The 23,477-nt window shown below is 36.9% G+C and overlaps 1 protein-coding gene across 1 annotated transcript in view; it reads left to right on the top strand.

Moving 5' to 3' along the window:
* CNGB3 (cyclic nucleotide gated channel subunit beta 3) overlaps positions 1 to 23,477 on the top strand; it is a 141,381-nt gene that overhangs the window by 96,400 nt on the left and 21,504 nt on the right. The window contains exons 12-14 of the mRNA XM_004319272.2: positions 212 to 371; positions 3,913 to 4,010; positions 15,574 to 15,657. Of these exons, the coding sequence (XP_004319320.2) occupies positions 212 to 371; positions 3,913 to 4,010; positions 15,574 to 15,657 (342 nt within the window). The remainder of the gene's footprint in view (positions 1 to 211; positions 372 to 3,912; positions 4,011 to 15,573; positions 15,658 to 23,477) is intronic.

Raw genomic sequence — 23,477 nt, 5'->3', positions numbered from 1 at the left:
ATTGTCCTTACTGGGTCAGAAAGAGGATACGATTTGCCCAATATTTTATAGGTAAATGGCTGAAAGTAGGACCCAATATCAGTGTGTTAAAAATCAAGTAGTCAGGGATTAGAATAGAATGTATCATGTGAGAACTTTTAATTCAACTGGGCTTATAGTAACTCTGCCACTTCCTCTGCTGGGTGTGGAGTGACCATGTTTGTGGTTTTAGATGCAAGATGTAATTGGGGCAGCTACAGCCAATCAGAGCAACTTCCGCACCTGCATGGATCATACCATTGCCTACATGAACACTTATTCCATTCCTAAGATTGTGCAGAATCGGGTCAGGACTTGGTATAAATATACATGGGACTCTCAAAGAATGCTAGGTAAGCACGGCAAATTACTGACTAAAACCCTGTAAAACGTGTCCTATAATGAAAATCCTATAAGGCAGCAATGGCAACTAACTGGGTTTGAAAAAGATTGGGAAACAACCAAATAATCTTTAAAGCATTAATTTAATACCATGGGCTTTTTTTCCTTAAATATTCAGACATAACTTATGGGTTATGCAAATCCTTCAAGAGCAAAGGCTAAATTTTATTCAGTGCCCACCAGATGCTAGATATTACACACATTAGCTCATATAATCGTCATCAAAAAAAAAAATGGGGAAAATTTGGTGTCATCAACCCCCTCTTAGGAGAAAAGGAAATGGCAGCTCCTAACTGAAAAAATTGGCCAAGGACACAGAGTCCTTAGACAAATGGCCTAAACGGAACTGAGACATGCACCTGTTCTCCTCCAAACCCTTGCTCTCTCTGTGATATCATCCTCTTCCCAGAGCACAGTGAGTACTCAGAACAGCAATCTTTCAAGCCATTTTCAACCTGCTACAGGTCTCCTCTAATAGTCCCTTAATCATTCATGGTGTCTACTATTAGGACTATAACACTGGAGTTAAAAATAATGTTTACTAAAGATGTAAAGTAAGTTAATGTGCTAGTTGACAATAATCAGATTCAACTTTTAGTTTGCTCCTCACCATATAAAACTAGGAATTAGTGCTACTGAGAAGCCAATAAAGCTACTGCCCTCAGAATGCAAATTACAATGCGATTCCCAAATTGGAAGAATCAATATTGTGAAAATGACTATACTATCCAAAGCAATCTACAGATTCAATGCAATCCCTATCAAATTATCAATGGCATTTTTTACAGAACTAGATCAAAAAATTTCACAATTTGTATGGAAACACAAAAGACTCCAAATGCCAAAGCAATTTTGAGAAAGAAAAAGTGAACTGGAGGAATCAGACTCCCTGACTTCACACTATACTACAAAGCTGCAGTAATCAAGACAATACGGTACTGGCACAAAAACAGAAATATAGATCAATGGAACAGGATAGAAAGCCCAGAGATAAACCCACGCACATATGGTCAATTAATCTATGAGAAAGGAGGCAAGCATATATGATGGAGAAAAGACAGCCTCTTCAATAAGTGGTGCTGGGAAAACTGGACAGCTACATGTAAAAGAATGAAATTAGAACACTCCCTAATACCATACACAAAAATAAACTCAAAATGGATTAGAGACCTAAATGTAAGACTGGACACTATAAAACTCTTAGAGGAAAACATAGGAAGAACACTTTTTGACATAAATCACAGCAAGATCTTTTTTGATCCACCTCCTAGCGTAATGGAAATAAAAACAAAAATAAACAAATGGGACCTAATGAAACTTCAAAGCTTTTGCACAGCAAAGGAAACTACAAACAAGACAAAAAGACAACCCTCAGAATGGGAGAAAATATTTGCAAACGAATCAATAGACAAAGGATTAATCTCCAGAATATATAAACAGCTCATGCAGCTCAATATTAAAAAAACAAACAACCCAATCCAAAAATGGGCAGAAAACCTAAATAGACATTTCTCCAAAGAAGACATACAGATGGCCAAGAAGCACATGAAAAGCTGCTCAACATCACTAATTATTAGAGAAATTCAAATCAAAACTTCAATGAGGTATCACCTCATACCAGTTAGAATGGGCATCATCAGAAAATTTACAAACAGCAAATGCTGGAGAAGGTGTGGAGAAAAGGGAACCCTCTTGCACTGTTAGTGGGAACGTAAACTGATACAGCCACTACGGAGAACAGTATGGAGGTTCCTTAAAAAACTAAAAAAAGAACTACCATATGACCCAGAATCCCACTACTGGGCATACACCCAGAGAAAAACATAATTCAAAAAGACACATGCACCCCAATGTTCATTGCAGCACTATTTACAATAGTCAGGATATGGAAGCAACCTAAATGCCCACCAACAGATGAATGGATAAAGAAGATGTGGCATATATATACAATGGAATATTACTCAGCCATAAAAAGGAATGAAATTGAGTCATTTGTAGAGACATGGATGGATATAGAGACTGTCATACAGAATGAAATAAGTCAGAAAGAGAAAAATAAATATCGTATATTAATGCATATATGTGGAACCTAGAAAAATGGTACAGATGAACCAGTTTGCAGGGCAGAAATTGAGACACAGATGTAGAGAACAAACATATGGACACCAAGGGGGGAAAGTAGCAGGGCGCTGGTGGTGGTGGTGTGATGAATTGGGAGATTGGGATTGACATATATACACTAATATGTATAAAATGGATAACTAATAAGAACCTGCTGTATAAAAACTAAGTAAAATAAAATTCAAAAAACAAAAACAAAACAAAGTTTCTTAGAAGCAGGTAAGAATCACTGGTTGTTGACGGTAGGACCTTATCTTCTCCTTTCTGCCAGTCTTAAGAGGTTCCAACCACAGGTTTAGAACCTCTTCCTGAATCTAAATGACAAAAACAGCAAACTTTTTTCTTAAACATCACAGCTATTCCTGCGGGCATCTCAAGCAGGGAGGAAGAGGGGCAGTAACAGGCTCCTTCCCTCTGTCCCTGTGGACACTGCTCCAACTCCTTCATTTAGGAAGGAACTAGAGAAAAAAAACCCTTGGAAACAAGGAGCTGTGTTTTTATAGAAAAGATTTTCATATTTAGAACCCATGTTGGAATCAAAATAAGGATATAGTATAGAAATTTTTTTTCTTTTCTAAAATGGATGCAAGAAAACATCAAAAGTAATCAGCTCTCAGAAACCCATAATATACTGCAGACTAAAAATGGGCAGTTTTATTCATGGACCATTTTATCAGCCTGAAGGCCCATCATTTAATTCACGTGTAGAAAAATCTTTAATGTATTCACATACTTCATTGAGTTAATAAGCAAGTAAATAACAATAATTTGAATTTACTCACTTAACAGATTTCTTCTTTAGATTCACTCCCAGCTCAGCCACCCACCACTTATGCACAGATGAGTAAATCACTTACAGCCTCTCTGAGTTTCAGTTCCCCTTTTGTTTCTTCTTTCCAGAAAGTAGGAGTAAGAATACTTATCCTTAGGGTTGTCATGAGGGTCCAATAAGATCATGACAGGACTCTGTAAGCTACACAGTATTCATTATTCTTTGCCATCCTTAGGATGTTAGGGCTGGTCTGCAGAATCAGAAGATAGGAACTAGATCCTTTTCCCATCCCAGTTTGTTCGCTAGCCTTTGTCCCATCATCACTAAGCTTTAAAATTTCAGCAAACACAAAATTCTGGAATTATTCAGAACTATTATGTCACCAATATTGAAAATACTTCTTTTCTTTCATGCAAGTAATAGTGCTATTATGATAAGTATGTATGTCCAATAGAAGCAATGAAAATATAGACTGTGATGCAGCTGTTTATAAAAAGAGTTGATATTTTGTTTCCTTTATTTTTTTAATTGTCTTTGAACTTTGATGTTTTTTCCTTAATTATTCTCCTTTATGGATTGATGTGTTTATCTTTATGAAGATGAATCTGACCTACTTGAGACACTGCCAACTACAATGCAGTTAGCCCTCACCATTGATGTGAACTTCAGCATCATCAGCAAAGTCGACTTGTTCAAGGCAAGTGTTTTTCCAATTCATAGGAAGGCACTGTATCAATTACTCTGTAAAAATCAAAGCTCTTGCTGAATTCTTGGTTGATAATTTGTTCTTTGAGCATTTACACTATATTGTCTCCCTGTCATCTGTCCTCCATTGTTCTGATATAAAATAAACTATTATTCTTATTGGAAAAAAACCCAAAACAAACAAAAAAGCTCTTGCTGAATACAGCATTTATGGTTTTTTTGCCTTTATGTTTACAACATCAAAATAATCTAGAGAATTTATGTGAAATTAGAATCAAATAAACTACGGATCTCTCTTCAGCAGATGACTTGTTTAGAAGCCTCTCTCTCCTAACTGGTGTCAAAGAAGAAGAGTTCTTCAACGTCTTCTTGCATTAATTTAAATATAATTAAATTCTACAGCTCTATATCTTTGCTACTACACATGTCATCTCCCATTTACGAATATGCCTTGGCAATGCATGGCAAATCAGGCCCCAGATTAGCTCTGGTTTGGCCTGACAGTCGGAGAATCATGCCTAATCATGTCTCCAATACAAATGCTTAGGATTTAGATTTTTTACATGGCCAAATTCAAATTTAGAGGGTTTTTTTTTAAAAGAAAAAATGTATAGCAAAGAAAATTTTAATGTTTTGAATGTTTTTAATTTTCTGCCCTCTCTTCAATGCATTATACTATATGGAAGTTTTTCTCACCTAACACTTATTCTGTGTGTGGCATTTACTGATTCGTCTATTTAATTAATTCATTCAACGAACATTTATTAAGTTCCTACTATGTTCCAGGCACCATATTAGCCACTAGGAATTCAACTTCTAAAAACAAATACTTGCACACATGGGGCTTAAATTCCAAAAGAGAGGAATGAAAAAAATATATATAATATGTGAGAAGGTGATAATGCTATGAACAAAATTAAACAGATTAAAGAGGATGAGGGAGGTACTGGGCATGAAATGTCTGTTCTAATGAAGTGCAATTGAGCATCTGGGCAGAGGACTTCAGGATGCAAGGGAGTGAGCTATGCAGATATTGGGAGTGGGAGAGGAGGGATGGACAGAGAGGGAATATTACAGGAGGATGGACAAGATGAAGCCCTGATCTGGGAGGCTGGAGCAAAGGCAGAGTGATGTAAAGCAAGAGTAGTCAGAGGAAAGTAAAAACAGGAAGGATGAGTCAGGGGGCAAGTTAATGGAGGGCTTTGGAGGCTGTAGCATAAAATTTGGATTGTACTCTGAGATGCAAAACCCACTAAAGATCTTGAGCAGAAGATGATCTACTTGAGATCTGTTTGAAAGGGATTTTTTCCTGCTCTGTGGAGCAAATATGGAAGTCAGGGAGGCCAAAGAGGGATAACATCTTTAGACGTCTATAGGGATGATGGTGATCAGACCCAGAATAGTAGGAGCAGAGTTAAAAAGTGGCCAAATATTGGATGTATTCAAAGGAAGAGCCCACAGTTTTTGCTGTTTGATTTTGTGAAGGGAGAGAGAGACAGAAATGAAGGATGATTCAGGATTTAAGCTGAGGAACAAAGATACCATTTGCAAAATAGGAAATTTTAGAGTAAGTGTAGGGTGACGAGGGTAGAAATAGACTGTTTCTGGATGTGTTGGTTTGAGGTGAGAGTTAGACTTTAGATGGAATGTCATGTAGGCAGTTTGATAAATAAATCTGAGTTTAGAGGAGAGGTCCAAGCTGGAGCCATAAATTTGGGCAAATCAACATATTGATGGATTTTAAGCTAGGGACTAGATATTATCCCCTATTATGTAACACAGACAGAAAGATATGCCTTGAAAATACATAATCGATACCATTTTGGGCAAGATGAAGAAGCAGACTCTGTATGGTAAAATGGTTAGGCAGAGTCACCCTCGATGTTAGGTTACCGTACAGTGTCCTAAACGGCCTTAGGAAGGAAGAGAGGGGATGGGAGGGAGGATGCCCTGGGGTCAATTCCTGGAGATTATAGGAAAGGAGTTTCCTAATTGGAAAGTGGTTCCCAATTTCTAGTGCGAGTGCCACAGTGGAAGCTCTGGTGAGGTAGAAGCACCACGGAATGTATTCAAACAGTTTTCTGATCTTCTACCAGGGAGACTGGGAAAGGAATTTCTACCTTGGTTAACAGGCTCATCTAGATAAATGGTTTTCAAGCTGCAGCTTGCAATTCATTTAGGGATCATGAATTCAATTAAATGGGTCACAAACAGCATATAAAGTAGACAAGAAAATATCAGAGTGCCTCACACATAAGTAAGGGTAAGCACTGTATTACAAAAATTTTGTTTCAGTTATTTATTTTTGTAATACACATATACATATCTATGTGTGTACTGGGCACAATGTAAATGTCTTTGTTACTACAAGTTACGGTCAAAAAAGGTATGAAAGCCACAAGGCTAAATTAACAGTATTTTTAAATGCTATAAAATTTTTTACAACTTAAGGACTAGCTTAATTGAGAATAAATGAGAATAAGTGAGAACCAGCTACATTTTAAAGAAAATAAAAGCTTTAAATTATATACCAGTGACTTGTATGGGGTTATCTCTGATCTGGGAAGTTATCAGTTTTCAACCTCAGAGTTTTTTCCTTTGTTTTTACATATATTTTTGGAAATCCATAAAATCAGCAACATCTGATTGAGAAAAAAATGTTAAATCTTCACATGTTGCTAACGTACATAAATATAGATTCATTCTTTCCTGACATTTCCATTAAAGATGTAGCTCCTTCCAGAAAGAAACCATTTCCATTTATATTTCTGTTAAATGAAAAAATTATTTTTTTACCTAAAGCCAAATGAAGTAGAAAATAAGCAGGTATGGAAGCTTTCTAAATTTATTTCTTTTCTAAATCTTGCTAAGACAGTCTTAGCGGTTTGTACAAATTTGTTATTTTCTTAGGGAGGAAATATGCTGACTAGGGATCTTATATGCTTACCTCATAAATTATACCCAGTTGACTCGTGTTGCTTCTGATTCAGTCACCGTTCACTGAGAGCCACCTATGGCCTCAAGGGGCTGAGGCACAAAGGAGGAAACCTTTGGAGCGTGTGTGCCCAGAGGATGCTCAGGAAGCTTCAGAGTGAAAAGGGGGAGGCTCCCGGGCAGGAGCCTCATTATCACTCATTAGGACCAAAACATGGGGTGACAACAAAAGATGAATCTAGAAAGGTCAACTGAAGCCAGGCTATAGTGTGTGGGCCCAATCCTATAGGTCAAGGAAGCTGGAAAGGAGGAAACCGACAGCACAGATTTCAGTTTTATAAAGACAAAAAATGGGGACACTTTGAATAAATCAGAATATCCAGGGATAATAAAGAAGGGTGACTCAACTGCTGAAAGCCTCCATATCTTGAATTCTCCCTGAAAATGAATCTTCCAGATCTTTAAAAGGCAGGCAGGCAGGAAGAGAGAGAGAAAGAGACAGAAAAAAGAGACAGAGAGAGAGACAGAGAAAGAGACAGAGAGATCTGACACCAAGATTGGAGGCTAGCAGGCATGCTTTGTGTCTTCCCAATCTTCAGGATTAGGATAAGTTAAAGGTACTTGAAAATCATTTAACTCACAAATACCTAGTTTAAGATGTCCTAAAGAATATTTTAAGTTTGTATCTTGGACCTTCAGTCAAAAATTTCACAAGGACTTTTCTCCATTTTGTAAATTTGTGAAGGGATATAGATGTAGTAGAATTTGTTTGCAATGCAGCACCAGATAATAATTCTATGCTAAATAAACTTGCTTCAGTTTTTCCAGAAATATGTCTGTAACTTTAATTGTGCATTGTATTCCATTTTTAATACTCCAAAAAGGACAATGTGCTTATATTTCTTTCCTTTTAGCCTTGTGAAACTTGTTTATATATTAGTGGAACAGTGAGTATCCTAATGCTTTAACAAAAGTAATATAAGTAATGCTGGAGTATCACAAATTATAATATGGACAATGTTACATGAAGGAGGTCCATACTGTCCATGATCCTTCATTCCCAGTACTGTCACCATATACCTTGCTATACCCAATACTCACATGGCCCCTGTATTAGTCAGGGTACTCCAGAGAAACAGAATCAGTGAGATATGTGTGTGTGTGTGTGTGTGTGTGTATATATATATATATATAGAGAGAGAGAGAGAGAGAGAGAGAGAGAGAGAGAGAGAGAGGGAAGGTGGGGGAGAGAGAGACAGGGAAAGAGATTTATTTTAAAAACTGGCTCATGCAATCATGAGGACTGACAGGTCTAAAACCTTCAGGACAGGTCAGCATGTTGGAGAACCTGGGAAGTGTTAATGTTGCAGCTCAAGTCCAAAGACAGTCTAGAAGCAGAATTCCCTCTTCCTCAGGGAACTTCAGACTTTTTTCTCTTAAGGCCTTCAACTGATTGGATGAGGCTGACCCACATAACGGAGTGTACCCTGCTTTACTGAAAGTTTACTGATTTAAATGTTAATCTTAACTAAAAAATACCTTCACGGGCTTCCCTGCTGGCACAGTGGTCGAGAGTCAGCCTGCCGATGCAGGGGACACGGGTTCGTGCCCCAATCCGGGAGGATCCCACATGCCGCAGAGCGGCTGGGCCCGTGAGCCATGGCCGCTGAGCCTGTGCGTCCAGAGTCTGTGCTCCGCAGCGGGAGAGGCCACAACAGTGAGAGGCCCGTGTACCGCAAAAAAAAAAAAAAAAAAAAAAAAAAAAAAAAAACAACCACCTTCACAATGACATTTAGACTTGTATTTGACCAAATATCTGAGTACCATGGCCTAGCCAAGTTGACACAAAGTTAACCGTCACAGCCCCCCAAACACTGTCAAGCTGTACGGAATATAATTGTCAAAGAAACCAAGCTGTTGCTAAGACCAATTTTTTTTTCCTTTTTTTTTTTTTTTGGCCGCACTCTATGACTTTTAGGATCTTAATTCCCTGACCAGGGATTGAACGCAGGGCCACGCCAGTGAAAGTGCCAAGTTCTAACCACTGGACCACCAAGGAAGTCCCCCCAATTTTAAAATTGATACTTGTATCTTCTCAAACCTAATAGCTGCTATTTACTGAGTTCTCATTGTGTGCTACACTGTGTTTTCTTCTTTGTTACCTTCTCTCAATTAATTCTCACAGCAAGCCTCTGAGAAAAGGTTTATGACCACCCCACCCCCACCCCAACCCCAACCCCATTTTACAGAAAGTACAAACTACTTACCTGACTGAGGCCAAAGAGCTAGAAGCAACGGGACAGGGTTTGAGCACTGATTTTTCTTATGCTACAGTCTACAGTCTTAACCCTTCAATGAAGCCACCTTTCAGTTCTCCACCAGCCCTGTCTGGATAAGTGATAAGACGCTGAGAATTTTCCCTAGAGTCAAAAAGCAATGTAATGTTAAAAAAAAAAAAAAAAAAAAAAGCAATGTAAGCTCAAGGCCATCCTTTGGTGATTTTCACAGACTTAGACTTGGCATGCCAGTTAGTTTCACACCAGATACCTAATTTCACACACACTGTGCTATTCTCCTACTAAGAAAAGACCTTGAATCTCATGTGTTTTTTTTTTCTCCCTCTTAATCAAAGCAGGTAGAATTAAAGTCACAGAATTTCACCAAAACTTTGCTTCAATCAACTATGGTTAATTAGTAAGATCTGCTACTTCTACATGGGGTGATCAGAGTTTCTAAAGAGCTTAGAGATGAATAGTCATTTTTTAAAAATTGTTCACAAAAATAATTCTCTTCCTTTCAGATTGCATGTTTTTCCAGCCCAAGCTCAAGTATTAACCTAACAAGGAGTGATTCATTTCTATGAGGTTGGGCAATTTCCCCTCATTTCTGATGATTTATTATTTTTATATTGATTTTTAAATACGTTTTATCAAATTAAATGCTAGGGAAATCACATTTTGCCTCTACCACTAAATTACCAGAAATAAGAGAAAATTTAATAAAAGTTCTGTTGCGCCACCTAGTGTCTAGAATTTAAATTGCATCCTTTAGAAACTGAAAAAGAGCGCCCTGCTTAATGGAAAGGAAAGACACCAAAATGGGAATGTTGGTACCACCAGTCTGTCAAGGAAAGCACAATACGCTGCTTTGGTAAAAATGGAGAACCCATCCCAAACAGGACACCTCACTGGGATCTGTGACTCATTGTCATTATATGGCAAGTAGAGCCTGGAAAGGCTTTGACTTCAGTGATAGGAAATATGTGGAGAAAGAATTTTGTATGTGAGTGGCAGACTGAGCCAGGAATGAAATGGGAATGGCAAAATTATTTCTTCCCCTCACACAAGGGTCCCCTGTCAGTGACATCCTAATCACATATTTCCTTCCAAGGGCCTGAAATCAGAGCATTACAGGGAGGGTTACTACATTTCATTTTTAACTTTATTTTTAACCCTGGTGGTAAACGTAATAAGGTATTGTGTCTAGACTTTTTAAAGTATTTTGAACAATAAGCTTATAACCCAGATGAACTCCATTCAACTACACATGCTGAGCAGTTACTCTGTCCAAAGCACTAGTGGGGTACCCCAGATACTGCACGCATATAGTCCCTGCTCTCTACTGCCTCCCAGAAGTGTGGGGAAATTCTATATAAATAAGATGACATCCTTAGCTGTTCTGTGATAATTCAGTGACTCAAAACATATAAAGTGTTTATCTCAATACCTTGGATATAGTAAGTTATATTGTTATTATTGCTATTATTACTGAGAAATAAAACTGATTCAGTCACAGGGGAGTTTTCACACAGGTAAAATCAGTGTGTAGCTGTGCTTGATCATAGGAAGATGGATTAGATTCATCCTCAGGGTTTCATCCAACTTGTGACTTCTCACTTTGACTATGTGATACTGAGGCTCCTAGAAAAATAGAATTATTGTCAGTTCTCAGGAAAGCTTGATGGAGATGACTTTACTTGTGTTTGCAAATGTTAAGCATAAGGTTGGGTCTGATATCACTTAGAATTCAATAAGTTATGACATCATAGTACCTTGCAAATTATTTATCACATTTGACTTTAGCATGGGTAACTGGATTCAGAATTCCTGCCCTAGACATATTACCCATCATTTGCTTAGTGGGAATGGAGTTTAAGATGTGACAAAGCATGTCCTTTTATAATAAACAAGGCTGAGCTGAGAAGAGCCCTGAAGACTGTTTATACTCGAGGGTGACTTAAAGTTACAGTGAGTTATATATTACTGATAATATCTTAAGTTCTTTTCCGAAGAACTTAAGGAGGAATGAGCCTAGAAGTGAAGGAATCCTTCAGGACTGAGAAAGTAAACATCCAAAGGTAAATTTTACCAACTTTACAATTGCATTCAGAGCTTGCAAGTATTAAAAGAAGAACTTCCTGGGTATAGGCCCATCATCTAAAGTATAGGTTATGTTTTGAATAAAAATAAAATTTCTCCCAACTTCATTCAAATCTCCAAAAGCCTTATTCAAATCTGTAACACAGTTTTTATACAGCACTGAATTTCCCATTGTTGAAAAAGGAATAATTTCTAATAACTTCATTCTATACATCAGGCCATATTTATTTAGTGCCTGGCATGCCCCATGCCCTGGCAGGACCGTGGGCATATGGAAGCGACTAATATACAAATCTTGCCCTTGAGTTGCTCAGAATGTAGATCAAACACACACACACACACACACACACACACACACACACACACACACACAGACACACACACACGAGTCTCTTCCTCTGACATCTCTTGCATGTGTGACCTTAGTGAAATAGTCAATAGACTGCCTGAGCCTCTGTTACCTCATCTAAAAACCAAGAGTGTTAACAATATATTAATTAATGCCAAGCATCACAGAAAGGATGAAAGAATTAAATAGATGAAAATAAGAAAATAAAATGTAATACAAATGTTGTGTTAATACAATGTTAATATTGACATTTACACAGGTACTCTCACTTTACAAAAAAAAGGAACATTTATGAAACAATGACTGGGCTCTTTCTGTGAATCAGAAGTCTTCCTAATTACTTCTATAAAGGAAATGGAGCTGCATTATAAAGAAAAAAATGCTAGCCCTGGGATGTAATTCTTTTTTATCATACGATAATGGAGCACACTGTATCTCAAGAAAATAGTCATTTTGTGGGGGAGGGAGGAGATAACTGTTCTCAAATACATCATAAAACATAATGACTTCATAAGGCAAACTTGATTTCACTAAGCCAAAATACAGAAAGGAAGGATCTAGTCATAAATCACAGTTGCCCCAAGGCTGGTGGCACCTATCCACAAAGCAATGATTAGGGGAAAGAATCACTTAGTTGGTGAAGCTTAAATTGTAATTTTTTTATTACATACAACTGCTATGTTCTGTTTACATAGCTAATACATATTCTATGCAAGTACATTGATAAAAACTCACATTTATAATGGTTTAAATGCTTTTCTCTGAGGAAATCCAAGCCATAAGCTAACAGCTCTCCATTTAAGTATTTGGGCATTTCTACTGACGAAAGTACCAATTGTTTGTCAATCTATTTTAAGACTTATCTCCTAATTTGTTCCAACACTTCCATTAATTGGGTCTCTTTAGAGTGCTTTCTGCCAGTGAGCTAACCTGAAAGAAGAGAAAAGATGAAATGTGTTCCTTCTCAAAGAGGATTTTGTTCCTACAAACAATCTTGGGATGCATGTTTTACTTTACTTTTATTAATTTTAATAAAAGTTAAAGTCTCATCAATTCTTCTTGCCAGTTCTATTCTCCTTTCTCCCTCCTCAGAGGTTGCCACTAAAATGATTTTAAGGATGTCCTTCCAATACTCATTTTTATTTTACTTTTTATCTATATAAACATCAATTACAGGCAGTATTTTTTTTTTTTTTTTTTTTTTTTGAGGTACGCGGGCCTGTCACCGCTGCGGCCTCTCCCGTTGCGGAGCACAGGCTCCGGACGCGCAGGCTCAGCGGCCATGGCTCACAGGCGTAGCTCCACTGCATGTGGGATCTTCCAGGACCGGGGCATGAACCCGTGTCCCCTGCATCGGCAGGTGGACTCTCAGCCACTGCACCACCAGGGAAGCCCGGTAGTATTATTTTGTACAGATTTTTTCATAGTTGGAGTCATAATGAATATATTCTATAGCTTGCTTTTGTGCAGACCACATTATTTGTTGAATTCAATCACATCTAGAGAGAGAGAGAACTGATTTATTGATTTTAACCACTTTATGGTATTGCAACCTACAAATCTTCAATATTTTTACCTGTCCACAGATTGCCATTTTGTTGTTTCCAGTTTTTTCAGTACTGAAAATAATACTGCCACTCACATCTTTGTACATTTATGGAATTATTGCCATAGGAAAACAGCATTTAAAATCATTAGTAATTCCTATGAATACAATTTAATACAGTTGGGAATTTTCATCAAAGTTCATTCCAGCAGGAATTGTTCAAGGAATGAAAACTTTACTTTGGCCTACAAATTATAACTAAAAGTTAATGCTGAAAACATCAAACTGTGCTTGTGAAAGTAAATGTAAGTGGGCTTTTTAAAAATATCTTCTCTTTCTGATCATTTATAATGCTATTATTCTCCATGGATATGAATGATTGAGAGTTACCTTCATTGCAATGATATTCTAGACATGTTTAAGCTTAAGAACTTCCAAATATATTTCTAATGAATTTTCTCTAAAATATCAAGGACACTAACTTTCTTTAGTGGGCAGAATCTTAAAATCAAGCCAGTTTGTTTTTTTTCCTAAGAGAGTTCTGAGTGATCAGAACACCAGTTTCTGAAATGAAATTACTGTGAATCAATGACAGCATTAAAAGAAGTAGGGCACATGAGCCATATAGTTAGAGAATTTTTACTAAAAACAAAATAATTTTTAGAAGGAAATTAATCTTTGTCATTTGCCTTAGCAAATATGATAACCTATGAGACATGGTAGGGATAAAATAAATATAAATAACAATTATATACTTTGCACAAAACAATTACATGACAAGGAAAGAAAATGTACATTTCACTATGCCTAAAAGGACCTTTGTGCATCTTGGCAGATAAAAATCATACTCATCTTCAAATGACTCAAATTGTGTCACCCACACGAGCACCTTCTTGATGCTTCCCCTCTCTCTCATCCCCACTCCAAGACAGAAGTAATAGCCCCACCTCTTGAAAGTTGTATGGATACCTACCTGGGATATCTTATGATATGATTAACTTTTACCACAAATTACAGCTTTTTTGTATACTTAAAACCTTATCCCAATTAGACTTACTCTCTGTCATCTCTGATTGCACCAAGGGCATTGTTCAAAGCCTTGCTCATAGCAGCTTTCATGAATATTTGTTGGACTGTATTAAGAAGGTATTCCTGTTGGCTTTTGCCTTTCTTTCTATCCGAGAGAACCAAAAGCTATAGTTTCTCAAATAAATTTTTAAAATTCTAACTTCAATTTCATCTGAATGCTTCTTACCCATGGCTACTTGAAAATACTTCAATCATAAATCATTAACTCTCCTTATCAGTCAAGCAACCCCAAGGTTTAAATTTCATATGGATCTAGGTCAAGTGTTTGCTACCAAAATCATTATGGAAACCTGTGATTGCTAAAGGAATGATTAGCCAATCCACAAACTGGGGGTAGGTCCTTTACTTTTCCGCCTCCTTCCTCTGCTACTGATTAGGATTAGTTCTCTGCAAAATAATAATTTCCCCTAAGGGACAGACAAAAGGAAAGCTGCTACATGTTAACAGCTCTGAGAGGAAAAAATAAAAATATTTGACGAAAGCAGAAGATTCAAAATCGCTATGTAAAGTGAGAGTTTTGAAGCATCTACAGATTTTTCTTTAGCCTATCATATAGATAAATTACAATTATTTAGACAGAAAACAAATATAGACACATTTTCTAATAAATCAAATTTGTTTCTTACACTATTGAAGTGGAGATGAACAGTCATTTGTTTAACAGATATTGTTTTTGTATCTCTCATGTACAGTTACTCTGCCTTAAGAAGATGACAATTAAGTTCGGGAAGAAAAACATACAAGCTTGCAAAGTTAAATAATAATATCTAACAATAGTGTGAAAGATGTTATTAAAAAGAAAAATATTCAGCAAAGATTTTTATCTGTCAGTGTTAATATATTAATAATCAATCGTTCACTATATTACCGTAATCTTTAATACCTATCATTTACTAAGCATTATGTTAAGTTTTATATGAGTAAAATTTTACCATTATGAGATTAGTAACATTTTCACCCCCATTTAACAGATTAAGAAAATGAGGACATGAGATACATAGATACATAGCAATAAGTAGTGGAAACAGGATTCAAACCTGAATATATCTAACCAGGATCTAAATTCTAGCCATCATATCATAGGTATTTTTTTCTAAATTTTGGGTCAAGACAAGTCCATATCCACCGGCAACTAATATTTTAATGTTAACACAGACAACATCTATTACTGTTTATTTCCATTGCATTTTAAAATCAATTGGAATATTGGCCTTTTAGCTGTGTCTATGAGAATTATTTTTCTCTGTTTTTTCTTTAGGGTTGTGATACACAGATGATTTATGACATGTTGCTAAGATTGAAATCCATTGTCTATTTACCTGGTGACTTTGTCTGCAAAAAGGTGAGTTCATGCTATTTTTCTAATGCATGACTAATAAATACATCTGAGGAGTTCAGATATAAGGCAAGAGAATAGTTTAAACAAAACTTGTCCAGGGTGAATTCCATAGTATGGAAATAATCATGATATACAATTCTGTAAAACTATAATGTGCTCTCAGAGTCCAAAATGGAACAAGACAATATGGATTTCATTACTTATAGGATATAAGTGTGGGTGGTCTGAAAAGTTGCTTTGTGTAAATGTAAATCATCAATTGTCACACCCCATTAACTCCAAATACTTAAGGTGGAGGGAAAAGTTACAGAAGTGAAAGGTGGTTCTGCCCTTTTTATGTCTTCAGCAAGCTATCAGTTACCTCCATTTAGCTCACCCAGTTAGTAAATAATCAATGCCATTTTTTTTTAATTTTACTGTGCTTTTTATGATTACAAAGTAATACACGTTCATTATTTTTAAAATGGGAAACACATAAAAGCACAAAGACAAAAACTCCACCACCCAGAAATAACCACTATTAATATATTTCAACCTATCTTTTTATATCGACTGATGGATAGTTAGAGCTTGTTTTATAAAATTGGCACCATACCTCGCTTATGTTTGAAACTTCTTTTGTCATGTCACAATATATCATGGGAACATTTTACATATTATTAAGTAATCTACAACATCCTTTTTAAAGCTGCATAATCTTCCAGTCTATGAATATATCATAATCAATTCCAAGTGTTTGCTATTACAAATAACTCTAAAATAAACAATTTTGCACATCTGTGATTACTAACTCAAAGGGGGAGAGAAGGAATGATGACCTTGGGACCTTGAGATACATCTTGAGATATTAAATCAATAGTGAAGGCAATAATCAAAATAAAAAGTAGAGAAAGATGAACAGTTCAAAGAAATGAGAGATGATCCAAAACCCTGGGGAGTTCACACATGAGTGAGGGTAAGAAGTACTTATATCATTCCAAAATAATGTGCTAGATGGTAGAAGTAAGCACAAGCTGTGGTAGGACACAGAGTAAGGACACTTCTGCACTGGGGTACTGGCAAGATTTCCTGGAGAAGATGCTGGTCAAGCTAAGTCTTGAAAAATGAATCAGCATGAACCAGGAGAAAGAAGAAGCAGGCATTCCAGGTAGAGGAAAGAATTCACATGAGTCAAGGCAGAAAGGAAGGGACTCTGTCTTCGGAGGGAGTGTATGGAACTACAATAAGTCAAAAGCTAGAAAATTTTAGTATCATTTATTCAGTGAAACTCAATAAATAATTTTGAAATACTATGGGCCAGGCACTGTGCTGGGTACTGGATATATTCAGCAGTGAGCATAAAAAGGTGGTTCTTGTCCTTCAAGGGCTTACAGTCTAGTGCCAGGGTATTCAATTCACAGTGTACATCAGAATCACCTGAATTTAGAAATCTGGGCTCCATCTCCAGTAACTTAATTGGTCTGGGTGGAGACCACATATCAATATTTTTAAAGCTCCCAGATGATTATAAATTGAGCCAAAGTTGAGTATCACTGGCCTGGTGGAAGAAACAAACAATAAACAAATAAAATTACTGTGTAACTCCAAAATGTGCTAAGTTTCTATGCAGCAAAAACAATTTGCCAGGAGAGTGCGTGGTGGCAAAGGCACTTACTTTAGATTGGGGGACTCAGACAGGGAGAGATTGTCAAGCTCTCAGGCATGAACTTTGTGAAAATCTGAAGAGAAATAGTTCTCTAGTTTAAAAAAAAAAAAAAAAACTGGAGAGGACACTATTTTAGATGAAGACTTGGGACCATGAGGCAGGACAGAACTTGACTTGTTTAAGGAATGGAAGCAAATGATCAACTAGGATAATGGTGAAAGACAAAGTCAAATAGAGTGAAGGTACTTTAAGGCATCCAGGTAGAGATACCTAGTGCACAGGTGGAAATCAGTCTAGCCCGTGAGAGAGGACAGAACTGGAGGTAAATCTTTGGAAACCGGCATATGATGGAAACTGATATCATAAGAAGCTCAAGAAAAGGTAAATAAAGAAGACCAAGGCTGTAACTTTGAAGAATACCAGTATTTATGGAAGAGGTCAATGAAGAAGAATCACAGAGGGCAACTGAGTAGGAGCTGTCAGAGGTAAAGAGGAAAAATAGAGATTGTGATATTAATGAAACCAGGAATCTAGAATCCCACACAAATTAGTCCAGATTAAATGTGGGCATACTGATGATATAAAATCATTTTCATTAAAATGGGAAATACAAACCACAGCTCAGTTTAAGGACCCCTTTCGGGCACTGATGCATTTAGGATAACATGACCTTAATGCATCAAAATGGCCTTTCAATTTGTTCCAATAGCAGCAGGGACTGAAAATTGAGATAACTCATAGAAACTTTAGCATCTGGGCCCACAATCAGTGAAAATTTGCTTAACAAAGTGTGAAATGCAGAGTAGATGCAGCGTTCTCATTTCTAATTTCTTCCTCACATCGCATCCATCACTCAATAATAAAAACAGGTCAGTGAACACAAATGAAGGAAGGAAAAAATAAGCAGAGGGAAGAGTAGAAATGAAAAGACATGAGACGCCAAGCCACATTTCTTTGTTTCTGTTTTTAAGAAGGGATTTAATTAAGAGTAGACATAGACAGAGGTGAAAAGTTGTTACTTGTCCAGATTTTATACAGCCAAGTTCAGCTTTGTTTTTTATCATTTCCCCAAATCATTGTAGGAAAATGGAAGAAGAAGAAAAAAAAAACGAAAGAAAACATGTTCCATTAGCAGTTGTTTAAATAATTGAAGAAATGGCAGGGCTCAGGACTGAGTTTGCTGACCTATCTAATCCTCAGGATGGCTCCTAAACTTACCAAGTGGGTAGTTTGGACTGCTTCAAAGAGTACTTAGGAATTTTCCCAGGATTAATTTGCAAGAATTAATTTGAGCATCATAATGCCCGTCAACCTTGGAAATAGCCTTCTACACAGGAACCCCGAAAATTTGAAGTGCTCTCTCACTAAGGGTTACATGAAGCGCTTGCATTTCTACACTTTCTCCAAATTAGTACATAAACCGACCAGAAGAGCTTGGTTTGATCTTATTTTGCACATGCTGTCAGACGTTGCTCTCTAAGGAATGTCTACTTCATTTGAATGCCAATTAAACTTGCAGGAAAGTTTTAAATTAGCCTAGAAATATGCAAGAAATAGTGGAAGTTTTGGTTCGTTGATTATGCCAGATCTCCTTGGAAAATTATTGAAATGACCATTAAAAAATAATTAAAAGTGCTGAACTATATTTAAGTACCCATTATGTACTTCTACCTCCAGTCATTTGTAATAACTGCCTTTGAAAAATCATTCCAGTTCCTTGAGAATTACTTCATGCAGAGAATTAAGGAATATGACCCTGTCCTAATCATTACTTCTTGGAGTATCTCTTGAAAAGCTAATTTTTAGACACTTTCGCTCATTTTTAAAATAATTCATAGATATTGTGTTGGTTTTAAAGAGATCAGTCTTGATATTGGATTCATTAGATATGATCTGTACATATAATATAATCAGGTGACATAGGTGTTGCTAGTTCTAATGCTATCATCTGCCAGCCTCGTACGTTTGCCCAAGACACTTAACTTTTCAAGTCTCTACTACCAATTTTTAAATAAGAATAATGATATCTTTCCTATTTGACCTCACTGGGATTTTTGCAAGAAATAAGTGAGTTAATATCTATGAAAATACCTTGCAGCTATAAAGTAGCATGTTCCTTTATTTTTTTAATTTATTTATTTTATTTATTTTATTTTTGGCTGTGTTGGGTCTTCGCTTCTGTGCGTGGGCTTTCTCTAGTTGCAGTGAGCAGGGTCTACTCTGCTGTGCGCGGGCTTCTCATTGCAGTGGCCTCTGTTGTTGTGGAGCACAGGATTTAGGTGCGTGGGCTTCAGTAGTCGTGGTATGTGGGCTCAGTAGTTGTGGCTTGCGGCCTCTAGAGCGCAGGTTCAATAGTTGTGGCTCACGAGCTTAGTTGCTCCGCGGTATGCGGGATCTTCCCAGATCAGGGATCGAACCCGCGTCCCCTGAATTGGCAGGCTGATTCTTAAACACTGCACCACCAGGGAAGCCTCAAAGTAGCATGTTCTGATAAAACAAACACAGGCGTTAAAATAAGGAGCAATGTAAAATCTGATATTATGATTTTAAAAGTACTTTGCAAATGCAAGATGTATTATTAGCACTAATAATGTGGAAATAACTATAATTAGATCTATCTGTATTGGAATTTCTACTTAAATCTACATTTGGGAATAAATATATCTATTTATAGAAGGTATAATACACAATGCAAAATTTAAGTATACTTTTTGCATTGCTTAGTTAGGAGATGTGCATTCTAGGCTTCCTTTTGCTTCTATTTACTATCATGGAGCAACGGTTACTCAGCCAAATATTAGCCAGTAAGCCAATCTGTGCCTTTATTTTCTTTCTGTAAAATGGAAATAATAATACCTACTCTAGCTTCCTCATAAAAGTCATGGGGAGATAAAATGAGAATTTCAGTGTCACAGATGTTAACTAAGAGGTAGAGTCTGAAAACTTTAAACTTAACCTAACAATTATAATATGACAATAAGTAATGTTCAGGAGAATAACGCTTGGTATTAAAGAATTTCAAAACTTCCCAGAGAATAGCTGAATTATAAATTATTCATAAATGAGTGCCTATGTCATAATTCCTATGCTCAGCAGTGGAACAAAGTAGACATTGTCTCAGCCATTGCAGAGCATAAACTATAATCAACATTGTTTAATCCTAAATTAATTTTAGTGTATTCTACTCCTTTGAAAATATGGTTGACAAGAATGTTTTATGAACTCAAATAATCCAGCCCCCTCCTGAACCAAATATAAGAGAATTTATTGTATTTATGCTATTTTTAATAGCTCTGGGTGATCAAGACTCAACTCACTAAGACATATATAGGTACTGTTATCCAAATAGTTTGCCTAGTATTATGAGAACTGGCTTATTTAAAGTTTAAAAGCTTTTCTTCACCCAAGTGCCATTTAGATCTCTTGTAAAACATAGTTATGTTTTTTGGATCCTGGAGTGAGATGTGTTCCAAGGGTCCCACAACCACCCACTAGTTTAGTAATTTGCATGACTCAACATAAAGTTATATTTATCACTTAAGATTTATTAAGGCAGAGTATACAATGCAGGGACAGCAAGAAAAAGATATGCATAGGCAAAGACTAGAGAAATCAGGTGCAGATTTCCTAGATCCTATTTCTGAGAGGCTCACATGAATGCATTTTTATCTCCTACTGTGGACCATAGAGACAAGAGAAAAATATCTCTGCCTAGGAAAGCTCGTCTAAGTCTTGGAGTCCAGAGTTTTTAAATGGGGCTGGTCACATAGCTACATGACCAGTCATTGTTCAGACTCCAAACTAGATACAAATCACACACCATAAATCTTTGTGTTTACATTAAACAGTGTTGACAGCCTGGTACATCCTGCCACACTGCCTGAGGCATACAGAATAACATTAACCAGTGTCTATGAGAACGTTCCAGGAGTTTAGTTCTCAAGGCATTGAACAAATGTCATTGCCCTGGCTCCAGAGTCCCCAGAGATAAACAAGAACTGAATAAAAGAACCTGCTGGGGCTTCCCTGGTGGCACGGTGGTTGGGAGTCCACCTGCCGATGTAGGGGACGTGGGTTTGTGCCCCAGTCTGGGAGGATCCCACTAGCCGCGGAGCGGCTGTGCCCGTGAGCCATGGCCGCTGGGCCTGCGCGTCCAGAGCCTGTTGCTCCGCGACGGGAGAGGCCACAACAGTGATAGGCCCATGTACCGCAAAAAAAAAAAAAAAAAAAAGAACCTGCTGAAGGGAGAAACACTCCCAAACTCATTCTATGAGGCATCACCCTGATGCCAAAACCAGAAAAAGATGTCACAAAAAAAGAAAATTACAGACCAATATCACTGATGAACATAGATGCAATAATCCTCAACAAAATACTAGCAAAAAGAATCCAACAGCACATTAAAAGGATCATACACCATGATCAAGTGGGGTTTATCTTCAATATATGCAAATCAATCAGTGCAATACACCATATTAACAAACTGAAGGATAAAAACCATATGATAATCTCAATAGCTGCAGAAAAAGCTTTTGACAAAATTCAATACCCAGTTATGATAAAAACTCTCCAGAAAGTGGGCATAGAGGGAACCTACCTCAACATAATAAAAGCCATATATGACAAACACACAGCCAGCATCATTCTCAATGGTGAAAAACTGGAAACATTTCCTCTACAATCAGGAACAAGACAAGGGTGCCCACTCTCACCACTATTATTCAACATAGTTTTGGAAGTTTTAGCCACGGCAATCAGAGAAGAAAAAGAAATAAAAGGAATCTAAATTGGAAAAGAAGAAGTAAAACTGTCACTGTTTGCAGATAACATGATACTATACATAGAGAAGCCTAAAGATGCTACCAGAAAACTACTAGAGCTCATCAATGAATATGGTAAAGCAGCAGGATACAAAATTAATGCACAGAAATCTCTTGCATTCCTATACACTAAAAATGAAAAATCAGAAAGGGAAATCAAGGAAACACTCCCATTTTCCATTGCAAAGAAAAGAATAAAATACCTAGGAATAAACCTACCTAAGGAGGCAAAAGACCTGTATGCAGAAAACTATAAGACACTGATGAAAGAAATCAAAGATGATACAAACAGACGGAAAGATATACCATGTTCTTGGGTAGGAAGAATCAACATTGTGAAAATGACTATACTACCCAAAGCAATCTACAGATTCAATGCAACCCCTATCAAATTGCCAATGGCATTTTTCATAGAACTAGAACAAAAAATTTTACAATTTGTATGGAAACACAAAAGACCCCAAATAGCCAAAGCAATTTGAGAAAGAAAAACGGAGCTAGAGGAATCAGGCTTCAGACTATACTACAAAGCTACAGTAATCAGGACAGTATGGTACTGGCATAAAAACAGAAATATAGATCAATGGAACAGGATAGAGAGCCCATAGGTAAACCCACACACTTAAGATCACCTTACCTTTGACAAAAGAGGCAAGAATATACAATGGAGAAAAGACAGCCTCTTCAACAAGTGGAGCTGGGAAAACTGGACAGTTACAGGTAAAAGAATGAAATTAGAACACTTCCTAACACCATACACAAAAATAAACTCAAAATGGATTAAAGACCTAAATGTAAGGCCAGACACTATAAAACTCTTTGAGGAAAACATAGGCAGAACACTCTATGACATAAATCACAGCAAGATCCTTTTTGACCCACTTCCTAGAGTTAGGGAAATAAAAACAAAAATAAACAAATAGGACCTAATGAAACTGAAAAGCTTTTGCACAGCAAAGGAAACCATAAATAAGATGAAAAGACAACCCTCAGAATGGGAGGAAATATTTGCAAGCGAAGCAACAGACAAAGGATTAATCTCCAAAATACAAAAGCAGCTCATGCTGTTCAATATCAAAAAAACAAACAACCCAATCCAAAAATGGGCAGAAGACCTAAACAGACATTTATCGAAAGAAGACATACAGATTGCCAACAAACACATGAAAGAATGCTCAACAGCACTAATTAGTAGAGAAATGCAAATCAAAACTACAATGAGGTATCACTTCACACCCGTCAGAATGGCCACCATCAAAAAATCTACAAACAGTAAATGCTGGAGAGGGTGCAGAGAAAAGGGAACACTCCTGCACTGTTGGTGGGAATGTAAATTGAAACAGCCACTATGGAGAACA

The sequence above is a fragment of the Tursiops truncatus genome, chromosome 17 (assembly GCF_011762595.2).
Source record: "Tursiops truncatus isolate mTurTru1 chromosome 17, mTurTru1.mat.Y, whole genome shotgun sequence".
NCBI classification, from domain to species: Eukaryota; Metazoa; Chordata; class Mammalia; order Artiodactyla; family Delphinidae; genus Tursiops; species Tursiops truncatus.
Note: the sequence above shows the minus strand (reverse complement) of the source record. Positions and strands in the feature narration are given on the sequence as shown.